General features: G+C 39.3%; 1 protein-coding gene across 6 annotated transcripts in view; it reads right to left on the bottom strand.

Moving 5' to 3' along the window:
• Positions 1 to 5,256: 5,256 nt before the first annotated feature.
• KLHL13 (kelch like family member 13) overlaps positions 5,257 to 18,624 on the bottom strand; it is a 61,614-nt gene continuing 48,246 nt past the window's right edge. For all 6 annotated transcript variants that reach the window (XM_057381529.1, XM_057381531.1, XM_057381528.1 and 3 more), the window contains 3 exons: positions 14,248 to 15,043; positions 8,366 to 8,479; positions 5,257 to 6,800 (listed from right to left, as the gene is read on the bottom strand). In XM_057381529.1, the coding sequence (XP_057237512.1) occupies positions 6,313 to 6,800; positions 8,366 to 8,479; positions 14,248 to 15,043 (1,398 nt within the window). In that variant the 3' untranslated portion in view covers positions 5,257 to 6,312. The remainder of the gene's footprint in view (positions 6,801 to 8,365; positions 8,480 to 14,247; positions 15,044 to 18,624) is intronic.

Here is an 18,624-nt window from a genome sequence, read left to right as displayed (position 1 = left end):
TAGAAAGAGAACTTCACAGGCTGAGCCCAAGGACACCTCACCACCCAGTGCCTCACGAGCAGGGAATTYACACTCTATAAATGGGCACTCGTTGCAATTATGTATCTGAAAGAATCAAATATTCAAAACTAAAGTTATCCAGCACGGGCCAAAGCAATCTGCATTTAATGTATGAAACAGGGCAGGCCTGCTCTTCAAAACATTTTTTCTCCAGAAGTGGTTAAAAAAGAGATGAACCCTCTTTACCCCAGCTAATGATGCAGCACCCATCAGCAGTTTTATGACTCTGTAATGGTATTTACTGACAGCTGTCAAACACTTGGATAAAAATACAGAAAGATACACTTGCAGCACTGAGTAAGAAACATGGGGAGGGGACTCAGGTGATCAGTGGTGTGTTTATTTCGGTGCATAAAACATGTAAGGAAAATTATTTCCACATTTCTAAGAAAAGGTTACAAGCAATGAAAAACAAATGGAAAAGAAACCAAGCAATTTTTTTTACAGTAATGTTGAACAAGGGAGGTAAAGGCAAAGTTGTTAATTCAACAGAAGCCAAGTATTTTGGAACAATCTTGGTCATGAGGAACACAGGTTAAAACRGACTAATTTTTCCTTTATTAATACTGTTCTGTGAGACAATGTTTGAAATCTGAAATGTTCCTACAGTTCTTTTTCCTGCCGTGTTGTGCAGACAGATGAGAGTAAACAAGCTGCTCTCTAGTGAGAGCTGGAAAGTGTGACCAAGCCCTGGCCTTCCCTCCCACCATCTCCATCTGRGCACAGAAGAGAGAGCAGAATCAAAGGCCAACTAAAAGTATGGTCACCCAAGGAGTTCCTGTGTCTGCCCCGTCCCAGGGCACTGAGCAGCTCGAGTGCACAAATCGCCCTGAAAAGAGGATGATGACACTCCAGGTTACTAAAATCTTCAGCMGAGAGATTTGCCTCCTGTACACATATTTTAGCTGGATTTGGGAACATCTTGCAAAGCAGTGAGGGGCTGGTGGGGTATTAAATGTCAAAGTCATGGCCCTCATTCCACAGCTCCACATGGTCTTTAGCTCCACAGGTACTTTAGATGTAAGAATCCAAGGTCAGATTTATCCTGGAACTCAATCAATGGGCAGCAGGGAAGACAGGAGGGGCTCTTACATGAGGAAACAGATGCCAGAMAGCACAGAATGCTGTGGTCTGAGGGAGAACACAGCAACAGGCCAGCCAAGAGTGCAAGCAGGTACAAATAACTGAGCTTTGACTCACTTAAGCCAACTATAAGTTATTAAAAAAAAATAAAAATAAAAAATCACTCCCTGCACAGTCTGCGGGAGCTCAAAGTCCAAACTAACCTCTAAACCATGACAAAAAAAATCTAAAAAAAAAAAAAAAAAGCCTTTCTGTTCCAGTCCCAAACACCTTTTCATCTGAGATCTTTTCAYATTGCAAACCAATTTCTTCTAAATGCTTAGGAAACAGAGCTCCAAATAGAAAGGATTTAATAACTGTATGGATGCCCGGAGAGCAGAAAGCTCTGAAAGAACCACCTGAACATTTCGCTCCCACTACAGACTCAGAGAAGCATTACTCATTTCATTATTAAAAATTTAAAAACTCAGCAGCAATAAATACTCCCAAAGATGGGGGGAAAAACCAGCACTTGAGCCAAAATAATASCAATAGTAGGAGACCATCCCCTCGGGAATGTCAACCACTCACGGCTCCTGCTGTAGCACCACTCCCAGGTTATCTGGGCTACATCCTCTGTACAAATCACCAGGGCATTAAAGAACTCTGAAGGATTCCTTCATCAGTGCGTCACTGATGATGGAACTCCTGAAAAAAACTAGCCAGGTTGTTTCTGTAAGTTCCATCGAGAAATACATGCCACCACATTTTCCCCAGAGTGGGTAATCAACAGAGCTGGACATCAAAATATGGAACCTGCAGACTGAGAAAAGTTCACYTCATGACCTGAACAGGACTGGCAACAGGAACAGTGAACCAGTGACAGGCAGGAAAACCCTCCTGATTTCTGAGCTTGCTCTCAAACTGCAGTCACCTCTTCACAACTGAACAGGTCCTGCAATACTCACGGGACCAAAAACGTTATCGATGAAGCAAAATATTGCTCTGCCCTTTAAGACTGTTCTTTCTGGCCACGTTTGCACACAAAGAATCATTATTCACATTTAAACTAAAAGACAAAAGAAAAAATACCCGATAATCTACACATGGTGTGCAAGTGAAGAACACTTTCACAGAGCATGGAAAGCATAAAGTGCCACATGGGAACTCGACTCCCCCTCCAGATCTCTGGGTACGGCTACACACAACCCTCCACACCACAGAGGGTGCAAGCCAGGAAGAAAAGGGGGCACAYATTACTCCTGCAACATGCACAGACCTTTGACTAGCTTAAAACTGCTTATATATTTCAAAAAATACACAAGCTGAATTATGAAAATATTTATCAACAGTGGGCTATTTTCTCCCTTGATGTAAGGACAGTGCCACTACAGAAGCTTCAGCTTTATCTGTTCTGATCAGGAGCAGAGGAACTAACAGAAATGTCAGCTACAAAAAGCAAAGGATTAAAAAAACAGTGACCAGCAGAGTCAGACACCAATGTAAAGGTGAGGTAATCATCAGCTGGAGGGCAAATGAAGAAGTAACAACAATTCTGGTAGGCAGAATGAACTTTGCAAAGAAAAATGCTATGATCATCCCCAACTCTTTGGTTATAAACTTCTCCASACATCTGTACTGCATGTGTTGCTGTGGCATCAAATTATTTTTTGATGTCTAACCAACCCATCAGATTAACACTATAAGCCTCTGGGGAGAATTTTATTTATCTGCATGCAAACTGCCCTAATCCATGATTTCCATTATTCCACTAAAGAACCAGACTACTGGTCTGAGCTTCTGACTATTACTAAAATGTTACTCCTTAAAGATCCCACCCCTCAGAAGCAGAATGGGCAATTTTAAAATTGCATTATTAGAAAACAACTCATTTTTGTCCTGAGAACAGGTAAAAGATTCTTCCACACAAGGGAACTCCAGAGCTGCATCCAGGCTGTCAGCCAGGCACGTTCTGCTCACCCCTTCAGCACAATTCCATTATCCCAAAAGCCCCAAGATAGGCTGGGTCCTGCCAGGAATTGCTTTCCCTAGACCAGRCTCTTGGACTTTACAACTGTCTAAGGGGAGGGGAACCACAGAAAAACAGGTATCTGCAGGTGATCAACTCTGTGATGGGAACAGGGCAAAGAGATTTTACATAACCTGGGTTTTCCCAGGTCTTCCTCCCCATTGTTCTTGTCCTATCTCAAAACACAGAATGAGGGAAATGTAATTTCTGATGTCTGGAGTCAGTGCTGGCTTTTGCAGGGACATCAGAYGGGCCTTTGGGCAAGTTGTATATGGAAGTGAGCACTTTTGGCATTTGCTGCTAATTGGGCACCAAAAAAAGCCAAGTCTGAATGAATTTTGCAGTGTGTGTCTGCATCACTGGGAGAGGGCAGACAGCTCCTGTGGCTCTCCCAGCTGGCACACCATGTAGTCTTAATTTCATTTGAGTCAAATATCTACTAATTGCTTTTTATCCAGATGCTTTTCTCATTTAGGTWCTACAACTGCAAAATGAAAGAATTCAAGATTTATGGAAAGAGGCAGCCTGACTGGAAATGGAGATGGGATATCTGCTGTATCCATATGTACACCCATATCTGTGCATTCTGAGATGGAAAGGGCTTCTTATGCTATGGTTAAGAAAGATGTAATGAGCATCAAGTCATCTTATACTACATTACATAAGAAACCAGTTTGCAGTTTTGGGCAAGTCTTTGATGTTTGCTTTTCAATTCTGGTGAGTAAATGTTAACTAATGTCATTATAAACACTTTAATCCAGAGGAGATTAAAAAAAACTCGAACAAAACAAAAAACAAAAATAACCCCAAAGATTAATTTGATTGAAGCACTACATTTAATCCACTGATGACAAAATGTGGTTCAAAAATAATTCTTCCACTTTACATATAGCAGATAATGAGTCACTTAAAAAAAAATAAACCTCTACATTGTGGCCATAAATCAGCTCCTGGCTATTCAAGGCTCAGACAAAACTGACATCCTGAYTTCAAACCATCTCAGAATGGCCAGAACCCACATTAAGCTTCCTCTGAACAGAGAATACCAGTGAAGATACCCCCTTTTAAACAGTGTGTCCTTCATCCCCAGCAGACAAACAGCAGGATATATTTACATTATCCAAAAGGAATTTCAAGTACTTTTCAGTTTAATTAATAAAAGAGATACTGAAGATAGATTTCAGGGGATTTAAACTCAAGCAGGGTCTAAAGTCTGGTCTCAGAGCTGGAAAAAAAAATTAATAGCATGTGACACTTAAATGACTGACACATCCTTAAACAACAGAGCAACATTTTCCTATCCAGGGCTTTGCACAGCACAAGAAGGGAATTCTTAGGGTAATGAGCCAATTCATCTTCACTGGCCAGGAGTATCCACTGGTGCCTCTATTCCACCTGCAACAACCTTGCATAGCCACCCGGAATTAAGACTTCAATTTTTTAAACAGGAAGAATTGCTTTTTTAATTTTAACCAAAACAATTATGAAACCTAAAGGTTACATGTAGATTTTGGTAGTGACCATAACTAGTAAACTGCATAAATAAGTATCAGTACTTCCAAAACTGACACCACGGTAATGCTGCTGCTTGATGCATCAAGCAGGGAAAAAACACAAACAGAAAATTCCCAACAAAAGTCTATTAAGCTTTACTCAGTTATTGTTAATAGGTAACACAATAAGCTGGTTTAAACAGTTTTCCCCAGAGGATACCCCTGTGACTGTGTTCATTAGCAAAATGACTTGTAACGTGATGGGAAGTTCAGAACAAGCACGATRGCATCATCAGAGCTGCAGTTTGTCAGCAGTGCACTGGATTTTGGAGCAGACAGAGATTCCTGTCAATTTGCACAGCTGCACACATAAGCGATTCTCCAAGGAAAAAACATTAAGACTGTTTTTTCATCAGTCCCTACAATAAAATGAACACATCAGACCAAAATAGTTTCTTAAAAGTAGGTCAAAAATACCCATTCATGATCACTTCTGCATTGGTTTCCTAGCAAATTCATCTACCCACACGGATATACGTAATGCGTATCCTGGAGACAGTGAGGCAGAGAAGAAAACCAAATACATTAATGAGGTAGCTTAGACTGGGTAACTGCAGTTAAAAGTTTTATTGAACAAAAAAAAGGTAAAACGTGGTAGTCCAAGTTCACTGAGCAAAAGCAGCTCTCTYGCTGAAGCTGCACTTTGTGCTAAATAACCTTATTAACTGAGACTATACAGAGGACRCATTATGCAAGTTATCTCAACAGCAAAGGAGAAAATGTAGATTAAATTTGATCTGATGGAACCATTTGGTCAAATTCAGTGGCTTAAGTTACTGTTTCTAGCCCTTAACTACCCATATTCAGTACAGCCATACAACAGAATACACAACTGCACTGAATTCCCGTTTGTTAACAGTGTGTGCTCCCATGCAAGCGGAAGCCAATTCCTGAAAAACTAAATTAAAAAACGCAAACATGTTTCAAATGTTTTGTTTGAAGCATCATTCAACTGACCCAGGAAAAACACTTGATATTTGTTATAAAAAACTCCCGGCCCCTACAAGGTCCGCTCCTGTACAGTGCTAATATTTTAGAATTATTTCTCCCCTCYGCCTAAGAAACTTCATATGCTCTGAAAGCACCCACAAAGTCAGGTGGGTTAACAGATATGTCAAAAATACTCTGTGAAAAGAGGGAGGTAGCTCAGGCCCCTTGGCAACCTTCAAACACAGTTCATAATGATGTGGTCTACCTACCCTTGTCATCTGCAGTCAAAAATGAAAGGAAAAAGGATTTCAACATGAAATTTAGTGACATGTTCAATACAAAGTCTTCAGATTTGACTCACTGGGCTCCCAAATGTAAGCTACAAGGTACCTCACACCCAACACACAACATTAATAACGTACCTAGTTCATACATTTTATAGACAAAATCCTCTCATTTGTTAAACATTTGGCTCGGGCAAGTACATCTGTTTTTGTTAACCACTTGACAGACATTCTAGGCCAAACAAACAGCACAAATAATGTCAAAGTCTTTTTTTTTCCAGTAATTGTATGAAATGCTGTAGGCTAAGCCTAACAGAAACTACTGAAGAAAAATAACAGACCCCAAGATGCGGTGCAGAGGTGTTACTACAACACTGTAAGTCAAGGGATGGTTCTAAGGTGCTGAAAGAGGAGACTCTCTAGACGGTGACCCTGTGTTGTCCTCCGGAGGGAAAACAGTGAGAGTGCAGGCTCGAATGCCACCAAGGGATTCTGGAAGGTCAAATACTTTATGCCACTCATCTTTTTCTGGATCATACTTCTGAACTATTTCCACCATACACCGGTTATTCCAAGAATATCCTCCAACAACATAGATTTTATTTTCAAAGACAGCAACCCCAACATCGCTTTGCCCACGTAACATGGCAGCAATTGGAGTCCACTGGTCTAGAGTTGGCGAGTAATATTCACAGCTTAGAACATCATCATAATCACTTGTTCCTCTAAAGTGATTTCCACCAATAACATACAGCTTGTCTCCTACAGTACACATGCAATGCAGACCTCTGACTGTCGTCATYGGAGCTTTCTGAGTCCATTTGTCTGTGTCAGGGTCAAAGCACATGAGTTCCTTTTGGAAAGTATCGTGGGTAATTCCCCCTAGAGAAACAAAATAAATGTTAGAGAACAGCTCACTGTAATAAGCATCAAATAACGAAAAAATATATTTTATTGAAAGAATTCCATGTTCCTTAAAACTTCTTTACTCCAGCTTAGATTACTGTCACGGAGTACTCCATTTCAAATTCCTTTAAATGGGAACATGGACAGAAGCCATGTGTCACACAGCACCTYGTTACACACTTGATACTGGCAGACTAAAAGAACAAAAATCTTTCACCGATGCTTCTGCTTGCAAATTATTTCTTTGCTTACATCCATTCAGTTTGCTAGTTTTGTTTCTCATCATCAAGAATCCATTTCCCTTTCAAATTCTGATACTATTGCCACTGTGTTTTAAGTAGTCCTATCAGATAGTACAATTTTCATCAGAAAACCTTTTTTCATCAGCTTCAAGTGAATAGAGAGAGCACACACATTTCAAACATTCTTCTGTTAATAATTACYTATGGCTCCCTCTACATTGACCTTCTCCATAGCTCTCTGCAAAAGCATTTGGAAAAGAAAAATTTGTGGGATCTACATGAAAAAAACAGAGCAGAAAGCATATGCAGGTGCCACTTGCAGTGAAAYAAGGAAAATGGGCAAAACACAACTGATAACAGCACAGCAATTASGAACTCAATGGACTTGCTCATAGAAAAATAAGCAGCTGTATTTTACAGTAAATTCTAAAACAAATCCCTCCTGTTCTACTGGCACAAGGGCCCCTAAATCAAATGCTCCAGCACATCTCCCCACCAGTTCTTGTCAGCTAAGCAACCTTGTCCCACCTCCTGCYCTGAATTTCAGCTTAGTTCTTAAGAGAACATCCTTTAAAATTTCAGTAGGAGAACACAGACCTGTGATCTCTGTAATGATCATTGACAGGCAGATTGAATCTGCTTTAAAAATTAAGCTAATAACCAGATTTTCAGACAACCTATKGCCCATTTGGAAAAAAATGGAATGGAAATATAATCTCAGTGACATACAGGACCAAGCATATTCCAAATAAAAGACCAGTTAAAGTGCAATATCACTTATATACTATGATTAACATGAGAACTTAGCCCTTTCCATTACCTCAATGAAGGCAAATGTTTTTCTTTAAAGTAATAAAATTTCCAATGCTTTCCAAAGTTTATAGAGAGGATGTGTTTAATTATATTGCCATATTATAATTATRTGTTATAATTATTATTAAATACTGTTATACATAATTGTAATGTAATTATGTATTATAACAATATTATATTTAATTATATTGCTATATGAATTTATATATGTGGCATTGCTACAGAAAACTCTATTCTGATTGGTAAAGTGGAAAATTGCTTTGGAATTCAGAGTTATTCAATTAATATACATAATATTATCTATAATAATTTTGTCAGAAGCTGCAGCGTATGTGCTGTTTGACTGGCTTCATACAAAATTGCATCACTACTGATACCCTGGCATTCCTACTGCAACCACAGACTAATTTTTACTGTCTGYTGCTGAAACAGAAAAAGTCAGGTAAGCAATTGTTTCACAGAGATGATATCACAGGCATGATTTACCTGAAATATACATTAACCCCCCATACACGGTTCCAGCRTGACCATAGTGGGGTTCATTCATTTTTGCCACGTAGCTCCACTCGTTCATTCTGGGGTTGTAACATTCCACAGTGGCTGTGGGAAATAAATGAGAGCATCAAAGTGTTGAAGACATTTTGGTGCTGAGCACAGGACAGGGGCAGAAACACTCACTGAGGGAATGCCAACAAGGCAAGGGAATTACGGAGAATTATCACAGAAACATGGAGCAGATGGGGTTGGAAGGGACCTCTGGAAACACCCAGTCCAACCCCTCTGCTAAAGCAGGGTCACTGAGAACAGGTTGTGCAGGATCGTGTCCAGCTGGGCTGTACCAGCAGCAAACTTGCTGAAAGAACACTCTGTCCCTGGCTGACTAATTTTCTATTGTATTGCAGAGCAACACGCAGCACAGCATATACAAGTGGCTACATAGAAAGCCAAGCTTAAAGAAAGAAAAGGAAGAAACATCCCTGAATCTGGAAAGGAGAAAAGCAGTGCCCTCGTTGGTGTTCAACTCCATTTGTGCAGTTTTCTTTGCGAGCTGGGAGGTTAAAATGATCAAGGGGTTTATCAGATCACAAATCCTAGAGGACAGYACCAAGTTAAGAAGAAACCCAGCACCCAGGAATCAGTGCAGAATGGATTCCTGAGCAGGAAACATCTCTTCTACATAAGATAGGAGAGGTGCAGGTTGCAGGAAAAGSGTGTGCAATAAGCACAGAGAATACAAACAGAAAACAGATTCAATAATGGAGCAAGCTCTAGGGACTGGCAGCTTGAACACTGCAGGATGACCAGAGGGACACAAGATCCCCAAAACCCCCTAATGTAGTGACCTTATGATGCACAGAACAATTGTCAATAATTATCTTAAAGACAAATTAAATCTCATTTAAAATAATTAAAATTAAGRCTGCTTARTCTCTYRACAAAGACRTTTATGAGCTCTACAYAGAAAAATTAACTCCATCTTTAAAAGYGGTATTTTACTTGCTCTAGAACAAGGGTAGAAAATCTGAGTCAGCTCTATGGAATTAGTGATGGTGACTTCACATCAACTGAGAGAGAGAAAACCCTTAGAACCTGAGAAACTTGCCTTTTTAGAGGCATAATCTAGTTAATGTTAGTTTAAACCTGCAGAATTACTGACCAGGCCAGTAAAGAACATCAAACAGTAATACTTATATAGTGAATACAAGGCACTTCACCCTAACTCCAATTAAAAAGATCCTTTGGATCATTTTGAAAGAGTAAGGTATAGCTATGGCCTCAGTCTACCAAAAAAAATCTCTATGAAAAAATTAGCATAGAGTACATTACAGCAACCTTCTGAATTCTTTTTTAGTTGCTGCATAACCCCCTTATTGTTGCAAAATGGAAGGATAACATGTAATTCCATGCAATTAGTATMGCAAGTACACTGAAAATAGAAGCTTCCAGTTCCAGGGTCAGAAAAACTGTTTGACAGCCAGTTCAGCATCATCTAAGGCCAGAAGCGAAAAATAAAAAAAAAAAAAACTATTTTGCACTTAAGAATTGTTAAATTGTTGCAGCACACTGGATTTGCTCCAGCTTTTTYCCACCCAGGAGCTGAAATTTAAATTTATCAAATGCAGAAAAGTGCCAGTCCAGAACATTAAGTTCGTGACAAAGGCAAAACACACTAAATTTCTGCTTCTTGCTAAACAAATTATATATGTTGATTTGCATGTATGAAATTGTTAACTTTGTATTCTTGAAACTGTTTCAAAATAGTAATGAAAACTTGAAACACTTCTGGTTTTGTGAGTGCCTCGCACAAAGACTCTCAGTTCGGCCAGCTGGGAGCTTTGTAAGATGGACCAAAAAAAACCCCACGAATGATGTGAAGCAACCAAAGTCATATGTGTCTGCACTAGTGATTTACATCACCAAATCTGTGATGTAAAAACTCTGCCCAATACATGGGTAAGTTGTCAAGTCTAACAGATTTGCCTTGGTCAATTGGGTTTTCTTAACAAAGACAGAAATCTCCTCTTAAAAAAAAAAWTATTCTTTTCCATCTGATATCCTGCAGACCTTCTGAATCCATCAAGGACTTAGCCACAACGCCAGTGAATGCTGAAGACACTCTTGTGCCCAAAGAAAGGTATAGGCACAAAGAACTGATTCTACAAACGACACCTAAAACTAAATCTGTGAGTCGTGTTTCTGTGCAGTGCTACCTTGACCTCACATGCAGTTTTTACCCAATCCCCTAATAAATCCATGCTCAATCTTGTAAACATATTCATCCATTGCAATATTCTTTTTATGAAAGGAAAGCTCCTTTCCACTCTGCTCTATTTAGCAATCAGAAGCAGAGATGTGCAGGAATTTCAAAACCAGAATGAAACAGATTTGATGTGCAGTAATTATAGCTGTCCCAGTGCCACCCCGAGAGCAGCCCCTTCTAACCTGCTCGRCTGCGCCGAAACCATCACTCCACTGCTTCCACAAAAACACAGACATCCTCTTTGCCAGAGTGCTTCCACTCTGCACCAGGGAGAGGGAACTTGTATTTCTAACACACCCCAAGGACAGGAAGAGCAAAGGATGTGCAAAGGAAGAGCAGAGGAAGTGCAAAGGAAGAGCAGAGGATGTGCAAAGGAAGAGCAGAGGATGTGCAAAGTGACTGCAGAGCCAGCAGCACCCAGATGAGTGTGACATTCAAGACCGGACAGTTTTATCTCGCTCTGCACCACGGACTGCATTTATGAGGGAAAGCACAGCCAAAATATCCCTTTAGCAAGAGAAGATAAAACATGCAGAATTGGCACACCTTATTGCCATCACTATCACCGTRCTATAAAGGCATTATTTATCTGAGAAAGGATGATGTTGAGTCCAAGACACGTCACTTTCTGATGTGGGTTTAACATTGTCTCAAGCATTCCCAGCACAGCTAAAGTACTATCTGACAGTGTTTTTCTGAAAAAWTATTCCAACTCAAATCTCACATCCACTGTGCTCTAAAACAGAGCTAATCACTTCCCAGCTGAAAAACCCAACTCTTCTGTTAGACTGTTCCACATACTTATTTCCCTGTTGCAAGGTCATTCMACTTCTCTCTTTTAGCAAGACATCCCTCTGCACTGAAAAGAAAAAAGTATTCCAGCTATTAAAAATGCCCATAATTTAAGAGAGGCATCAGGATGTTCTCTACAAAATCTCCAGACAGAGCAGAGTTCACGAAACACTCAAGAACTGCTACTTTAGTGAAACTAAGTGAGAATGATGGATTCATTCTTCCAACACCACAAATGATTCAGACCAGGCTTTATTTATGTTTAACAGTAGAACTTCTGATGTGTTCATTACCATAATCCAGGACAGACAGGCCTCATTTTAATAGAATTAAGCAATCTCAAAAAGACACAAAGCTTTGGCAGTCCCAAGGGGTGTTCAGCCTGCACTCRTTTTATAGAGCCATCTGTGATGCTATTTGAGGAGTATACAGATATTCAGCACTTCTCTGTCAGTAGCTTCTAAAGTGTCTTGAGGTTTATTACAGCAGCACTTAGCAACTCTGTGATGTCCCAAAACCCAGGATCTTAATTTTGTTATATTATCTCTATAATACAGCTTGTTCCTGTACAACTCAAAGCTGGCTTGGTTAAAGAGCCCTCACTATTTTTTTCCTAGGATAGCAAGAAGCCACTCCAAAATAAAGCTCTGCACAAGAGGTCCTCCAGTTCACACTTCGGTCTGATAGTCACCATATCACTCAGACAGTAAACAGCCCAACTGGGTAATGAAGCATCTCTTAACATTTAAAATATATTAGCTATTTCTTTATATATAGATATAATATAGACTCACAGGAGTAGTTTTGACATAAACAAAGGAGGGTTCACCATCATAGAGARCATCTGGAAAACAAATGCCTTCCAACTTGATGGGCAGAGGGTCAAAAGAACAGGTAACTGTCCTGCTTGGACTAAAAGTTTCCTCTTTCTGTCTTTATTGTAGCATGATAAACGAATCTGTGGTTTAGTCACAACCTAAGATCCCCTACAGGCATAAAGGAAAAGCGGATATATAAAAATGCCAAACTTTTTATTCCAGTGAATGTCAAGAAAAAAATCGTTTTAGTAACTTTAATCCTTTGGCCCTTTTCCATAAGAGCTGATCTTCCAGAAAGCTGAATTCTGGTTTTGGGAATGTTTCCTCTCTACCAACAGATTGAAATTAGTTTGAACCCAAGGGCAACTTCTTTAATACCTGTCCAACACCTATTTGACCTTTTCTTCTATGAAAAGTCCGAGAATTTTTCTCTTCTGAAGAGAATGGGAAGTTTAAGCCGGATTTCATCTTCCAGTTGTCAAGGTTTATGAAAGAAACATGAAAATGAAAAGTGACTTGCCTCACAATTAACAGGAAAAGAACCTGAAGCCCCAAATCAAAGCATCAGACAGCTACAATATTTAGCATTTAGAGTGCTCTTCCCACAGACTGATCCAGTGGCATTTCTCAGGTCTGTGTGGAAATCACTACAGCATTTTAATGATAYCTTTACAGAAGCATTTTGGATAGGTGATAAATTTTGTATTTTAATTAAAGAAAGCAGAAGAGTTGAGGTCAGCAGAATGATATTRCTTGGTCTAATTTAAGGGAACAGTGCACTCAGAGCCTCCTTCACACACAGGCTGCACTGGCTTWGTGACAATATTATTTCATATTGATTTTGTCAGACTTGCAACTTTCTCACTGACATTTTTATAACCCTACTCTGCTCAGATGGCACAGTGCACAAGGTCAGCAATCTGATTATCTGCTGTTAATTCATAYCATTACAAAATAGCTCACTGAAGCTGTTTATCAGGTTTTCCGATACTCAAGATAAAGATCAATACACGTTAGTTTGTACATTTGGTCTCATAGAGGATATTCAGATTGTTTAGGATGTATTTTCAGGTAAATAAARTGASAAGTAGTAAATTCTGAAAGCCWCAGGATCTGCATCAGAAAATGGCTRTTAGAGAAAACAAGTTATTGCCAAACAGTTTCCCACCTTTTAAAAATGCCTTGTTTCCAAAAATGTCCCATTTCATCAAGATTTTGGAAAGGATTTTAAACTTCTAGAAAAGCTAGCYTATTTTTKCATGRTGGAAGGAGYGCACTGCATGYTTCCYATGAAAATTTGCAAYATGATAATGAAAAAAAAGCATGTATGTGAGTAGCAGGATAAAATCATTCAGTCATTCATACAAGTAAGTTAACTGGGTACTCACAAGATCATAGGCAAAATAAAACATTTTTAATAATTAAAAAGCCCAGAACATCAGAGTATCTGAATCTCACTAAAATCTCTGAGTGAAACAAATTACTGGCATTAGTGCACTAAAACAAAACAAAACAAACAAAAAACAAACAAACAAAAAAAAACAAACAAAAAAAAACCACCACCAAAAAACTCCTTACCATTTCAAATAACTATCCCAGAAAATTTATGTATTTTAAGATGTAGCTTTCATTCAACAGCAAGTTTCAGCTAGAGCCGTGTATCCCTTAGGAGTGGATTTCATTTCTCAGCTGGAGACATGATTTMATTTTTTTTCTTAAACTGTATTTATATTCCCCCAAACTTACACCGGCAGAAGTACATGCTTACTTTATGTTCGATGGTAAAGGCCAAGACATTGGATATTATGCATCAATATACAAGATAAATATATTTGCATTTTTTTTGTGGGATCCCTTCTAAAATTAACTTCTAATAGTATTTTCAGAAAGAAGCAGCACTCCAATGCCTTCAGCTTGTTTCTCTGCACCCACTGCCTGTGCAGCAGGGCACTTGCAGACCCAAAGCAAGGCAAGGGGCCGGCCCCAGCAGGACTCACCTAGCTCACCCGCCGCATTCCGGCCTCCCACTGCATACAAATGTCCTTTGAGGGCACTTAGGTGGAAGAAGGTCCGCTTCTCGTTTAGAGATGCCACTTGCATCCACTTGTTGTAGCGAGGATCAAACCTGAAGACCGTGTCGACCGCCGTCTTTCCCTTGGTGTCGTAATTGCTCTGGCCCCCCACCACGTAGAGGAAGTTGCCGATGACGGCGATGCCGTGCTGGTACCTGGGGGCRTCCATGGGGGCCAAGGATTTCCACTCGTGGGCTTTCTCGTCGTACATRCGCAGCTCCTTGCTGACCACCAGCTGCTGCCTGAGCACTCCCCCCAGGGTCACCAGGTGCGTGCTGTCCGAGCGGATGGCCGTCCGCTCCGACTGCATCACGGGCTGCATGTACGGCATCATCTGGTAATTGCTGGCTTCCAGCAGCAAGTTGACGCAGGTGTTGTCAGTCCTCATGAAGTCCACTGTCTGAACGTAGTTAATRAGATCCTGGGGCGTCATCAGGGGAAATCTGATGTTCTTCATGAGCTTRGCGGCGTACTCCATGCGAGGCTCCTCGTAGCGCAGCCAGCGACACGCCGCCTTGAAGAGTTCGAGCTCAGTGCAGTGCTTAAGGCTATTACTTGAAAGCACAAAGGCAAGACGTTCAAAGGGGAGTTTCACAAATTCACCAGTACTTAATAATGCGGGGAAGTTCTTCAGGATGAAATTATTAACATATTTATCCACTTCCGTGAGGTTGTACGTGTTGGCAATTCGCCCAACCTCGACACAGTTTTCCAACGAAACCTATTAAGTAAACAGAAAAAGGAATCAAAACACTTTCTTAATTTGGTGTCTAAGTGAGAATGTAAAATTTAATGAATACTGTAGAATCAGCAATATTTCAGCGTTTTGCAATGCTCAAGGTGATTTACACATGAGCAAATAAATATTCAAAGCAGTACATATATTCATGACTGCAAGGGGAGACCCAATTTATTTCTTATTTTGAAGAAAGAAATGAGACAAGTAACAAGCAGATGGCATATATTATATCAAATRCATTATACAATGATGATGCATAGCAATTATATAGCACTTCGTCTCTGAAAAGCTCTGAAAACATCTTTGTAAGAAAGACATGTGGGAAATAAAGGAGAGGTGATCAGCCCAAGGTTACAGAGAGCAAAACAAAAGTCTCACCATTAGGCATTTTATGACATTGTTAAAATCGTATTGGCATAATAAAACCAAAGAGAATGTCACAGCTAACCCCTGCAATCCCACGTATTTCAGACAACTTATATTTACAGTGTTCAATCTCATGAATACATTCCTTCAAAACAAACAAAAATGGATCTTTAATAAATCAAGGCAGGGCTCTTGCAGACGCTGTTCAAAATTAAATACATGTCGAAAATAAGACAARGGCAGTGATTTTAGTTATACATAAYYTTTTTTTAAAGATTGAACCTAGGAGGATTTCCCCTAAAAACACCCAGCAGCATGGATCACACCCTAATTTAACTCAATACTTGAGCGACCATATCTTGGTATCCAACTGTTTTACACTGTTGCTGCATCTACCTTTCTTCAGCTCTAAATTTCTAAGGTCACGTGGGATCCAAGGCACAGAGGGGAAGGAACACGCCAGGTATGGAGCATAATCCCAAGTGGGTTTTCAGTGAACCCAGTTGGTTCATTTCAGCAAGATCTGTGGAACACGTGCAAACAAGTCACTCAAACGCTTCCTGCTGAGAATTGCAGCTTTTTTGCATCCAAACCTTATTCCACTCCAAGCTTCATTTACACGTGTTCTAGTCTCTGTGCATGTCAGCCCTACTCAGTGCCACCCATTTCCATAACCTCTTGATTTTCATTATATTTGTAATGCCAGAAGAAATTTAAGCTTACGAGTCCCATGGTTATTTTTAAAAAGATTATGAAGATTGAGGACTATGACCTGACTGCAGGATAAGAATTGAAAAACCTTCAAATGACCTGGTCATGACASAGATTACAAGATTTTAATACTCTATAACTCAATCTGATCATTGTCCTTTAATACCAGACAATTSAAATGTCTAATGACTACGGGAATAGGAGATTTTCTTAATTCACTAGAAACTGATCTAACATGCCCTAGAGTTAAGATCTGCAGTCACCCAAAGTCCTCATTCACACATCCTAAAATGCCTTCTAATCCTGTAATCAGGTTCTAGCTATTAAATGAATGTGCAGCAGAGTCAGGAGTTCTATTWTGAAAATATTTGTGCTTTATATACACAGAAATAATTTTTGTATTACAAGACATACCACATTTTTTGTATCAAAATATAATCACACCAACCAGCAACAGCCTGTAAAACACTCTCTGACTGGTTTCGAGGGTCAGTATCAAACAGRTTGCCCAGAGAAGCTGTGGCTGCTCCATCCCTGAAGTTTTTGAGATTCTTGGACTAGGGGAAGGTCCCTGTCCACAGCAGGGGGATTGGGACTGGGWGATATTTAAGGTCTCTTCTGAGCCACRCCATTATATGACCCTAATTTCTGTACATTTCCTTTTAGGAATTCTAATTTACATAAATTAATTGCATAATGAMAGTAATAGCATACCATAAACTAAGTAAATGAAACAGAACATTCCTTYTTTTAAAATTTCTTTCAAGTTGTGTAATAAARTAAAGCAATGGAAAAATCACCCYTTCACAAACAGCTGAATTGCAGTAYAGCAGGAATCTTAACTCTTGCTATACAGTTAAAAATCACTCTGGAATCCCATTAACTGGCACCAAATAGAGAGATGCAGCACTCCCTCCACATCAAAGCCAGCAGGCAGATATTACTGCATACAGTAAAGGCATGCTTGAACTTAAAAGATCAAAGCAAAACCTGTCCAGGTTCTGTTCCACTGGCACATGTTCAGGATGCAATGAAGCATTTGGAGTTATTGCTSACTGGCTGCCACTTACCAAGTGCCCAGAGTGCATTGAGTTATGTATTATCATAATTATGTTACACAGTAAATCTATGCAATTGAGCATATTCCTGGAATTCTTACATTTGAGAAATTTATTGACACATTACACATCATTAATGACTGATGAACATGACATCAGCAGTTTCCAGTCAACCCCTGATTGTCAGAAAATTTCCTTTATACTGTCTTTATTAATCCACTGGGACTGTACTGCACTCAGGGCTGGTTTTTAATACACGATTGCAAGTACCTCCCATTATGCTTATGAAATTGTGCACCATGTTTGGCTCACTAACAAATTCCACCACTCACTTCAAATCAGTGTGCCATATTAAATACTGCCTTAAAGGTCACTTTTCTTGGCAAAAATACTATTACCCTCTTTACTGTGCTCTAAGACAATAATCAATGTACCAGGCTAAATTATATTGCAAAGATTTAACAGTCATAAAAACATATATTCTAGAGATTCTTAAATACTGAGCCAAAAAATTATCCTTCAACAGAAAGAAATGCAATAGCTACTTCTACTTGAATATTCAAAATTGGACAGAGTTCAGTATAATAATGCTATTTAAATAAATACTTCAGTTACCCAAACATTGGGGGGTTTTGKTTTTTTTCAAAGTTTGATTTATGCTATGGTTCAGTGTGGAAGTCATTCAAACAGGAGCTCGTCAATGAAGAGAAGGAACTGCTGCTCTGGAAATCCCACTGAAGTGAACAGGAGGAATGGAAATATCAGGTGAAAATATAAGACTCACTGAACAGTTTATCCAATACAGTGTATCCAAACTAGTAAAAATACTCACAAGGAAAGAGCTAAAAGCCATAAACATGAGCTAAAAGCCATAAACATGAGCTAAAAGCCATAAACGTTCAAACAGCTAAGCACCTGCACAAGGAGTTGAGAATTTTATTTAAATAAATCCTATTTTACATGGACTTTGACTACGGAGCAGAGCTGCTCATTCACATTACTCATTGCAATTGCTCATTACAAAGCTGAAGTTGCAGAAAATACTAAAAAGCTTCTCAAAAAAGAAAGGTTAAGCACAGCATAGTTATGACAACCTGAAAAACAAAATACTTTCTTGCAAAAGCAGTTCACTTAATTCTTTGAAATTTTGAAGCAACCACTTCCCAAGCTCTCATAAAAACTTAATTGACTATAAAATAATACAAAACTGGACACAGCAAGATGACTGCAAGCATGAGAGCCTTGGAGAACAGCTCAGGAAAAAAAGAACATGCACAGAAAATTAAGCCCTCAAACCCATTAYCACAAAATAATCAGGTGTCTAACTCCATTTTGTTTCAACGACTGTTAGACATTGAAGCATAATGCAGATTTTCAAAGGGTYTAAGTTTAAAAGAGCAAACATACTCCTGAAACCCTCAATTTTCC

This window comes from Malurus melanocephalus, unplaced genomic scaffold, assembly GCF_030028575.1.
Source record: "Malurus melanocephalus ecotype Western Australia unplaced genomic scaffold, MMel_1.1 scaffold_514, whole genome shotgun sequence".
NCBI lineage: Eukaryota > Metazoa > Chordata > Aves > Passeriformes > Maluridae > Malurus > Malurus melanocephalus.
This window is presented reverse-complemented; position numbering and strand designations above follow the sequence as displayed.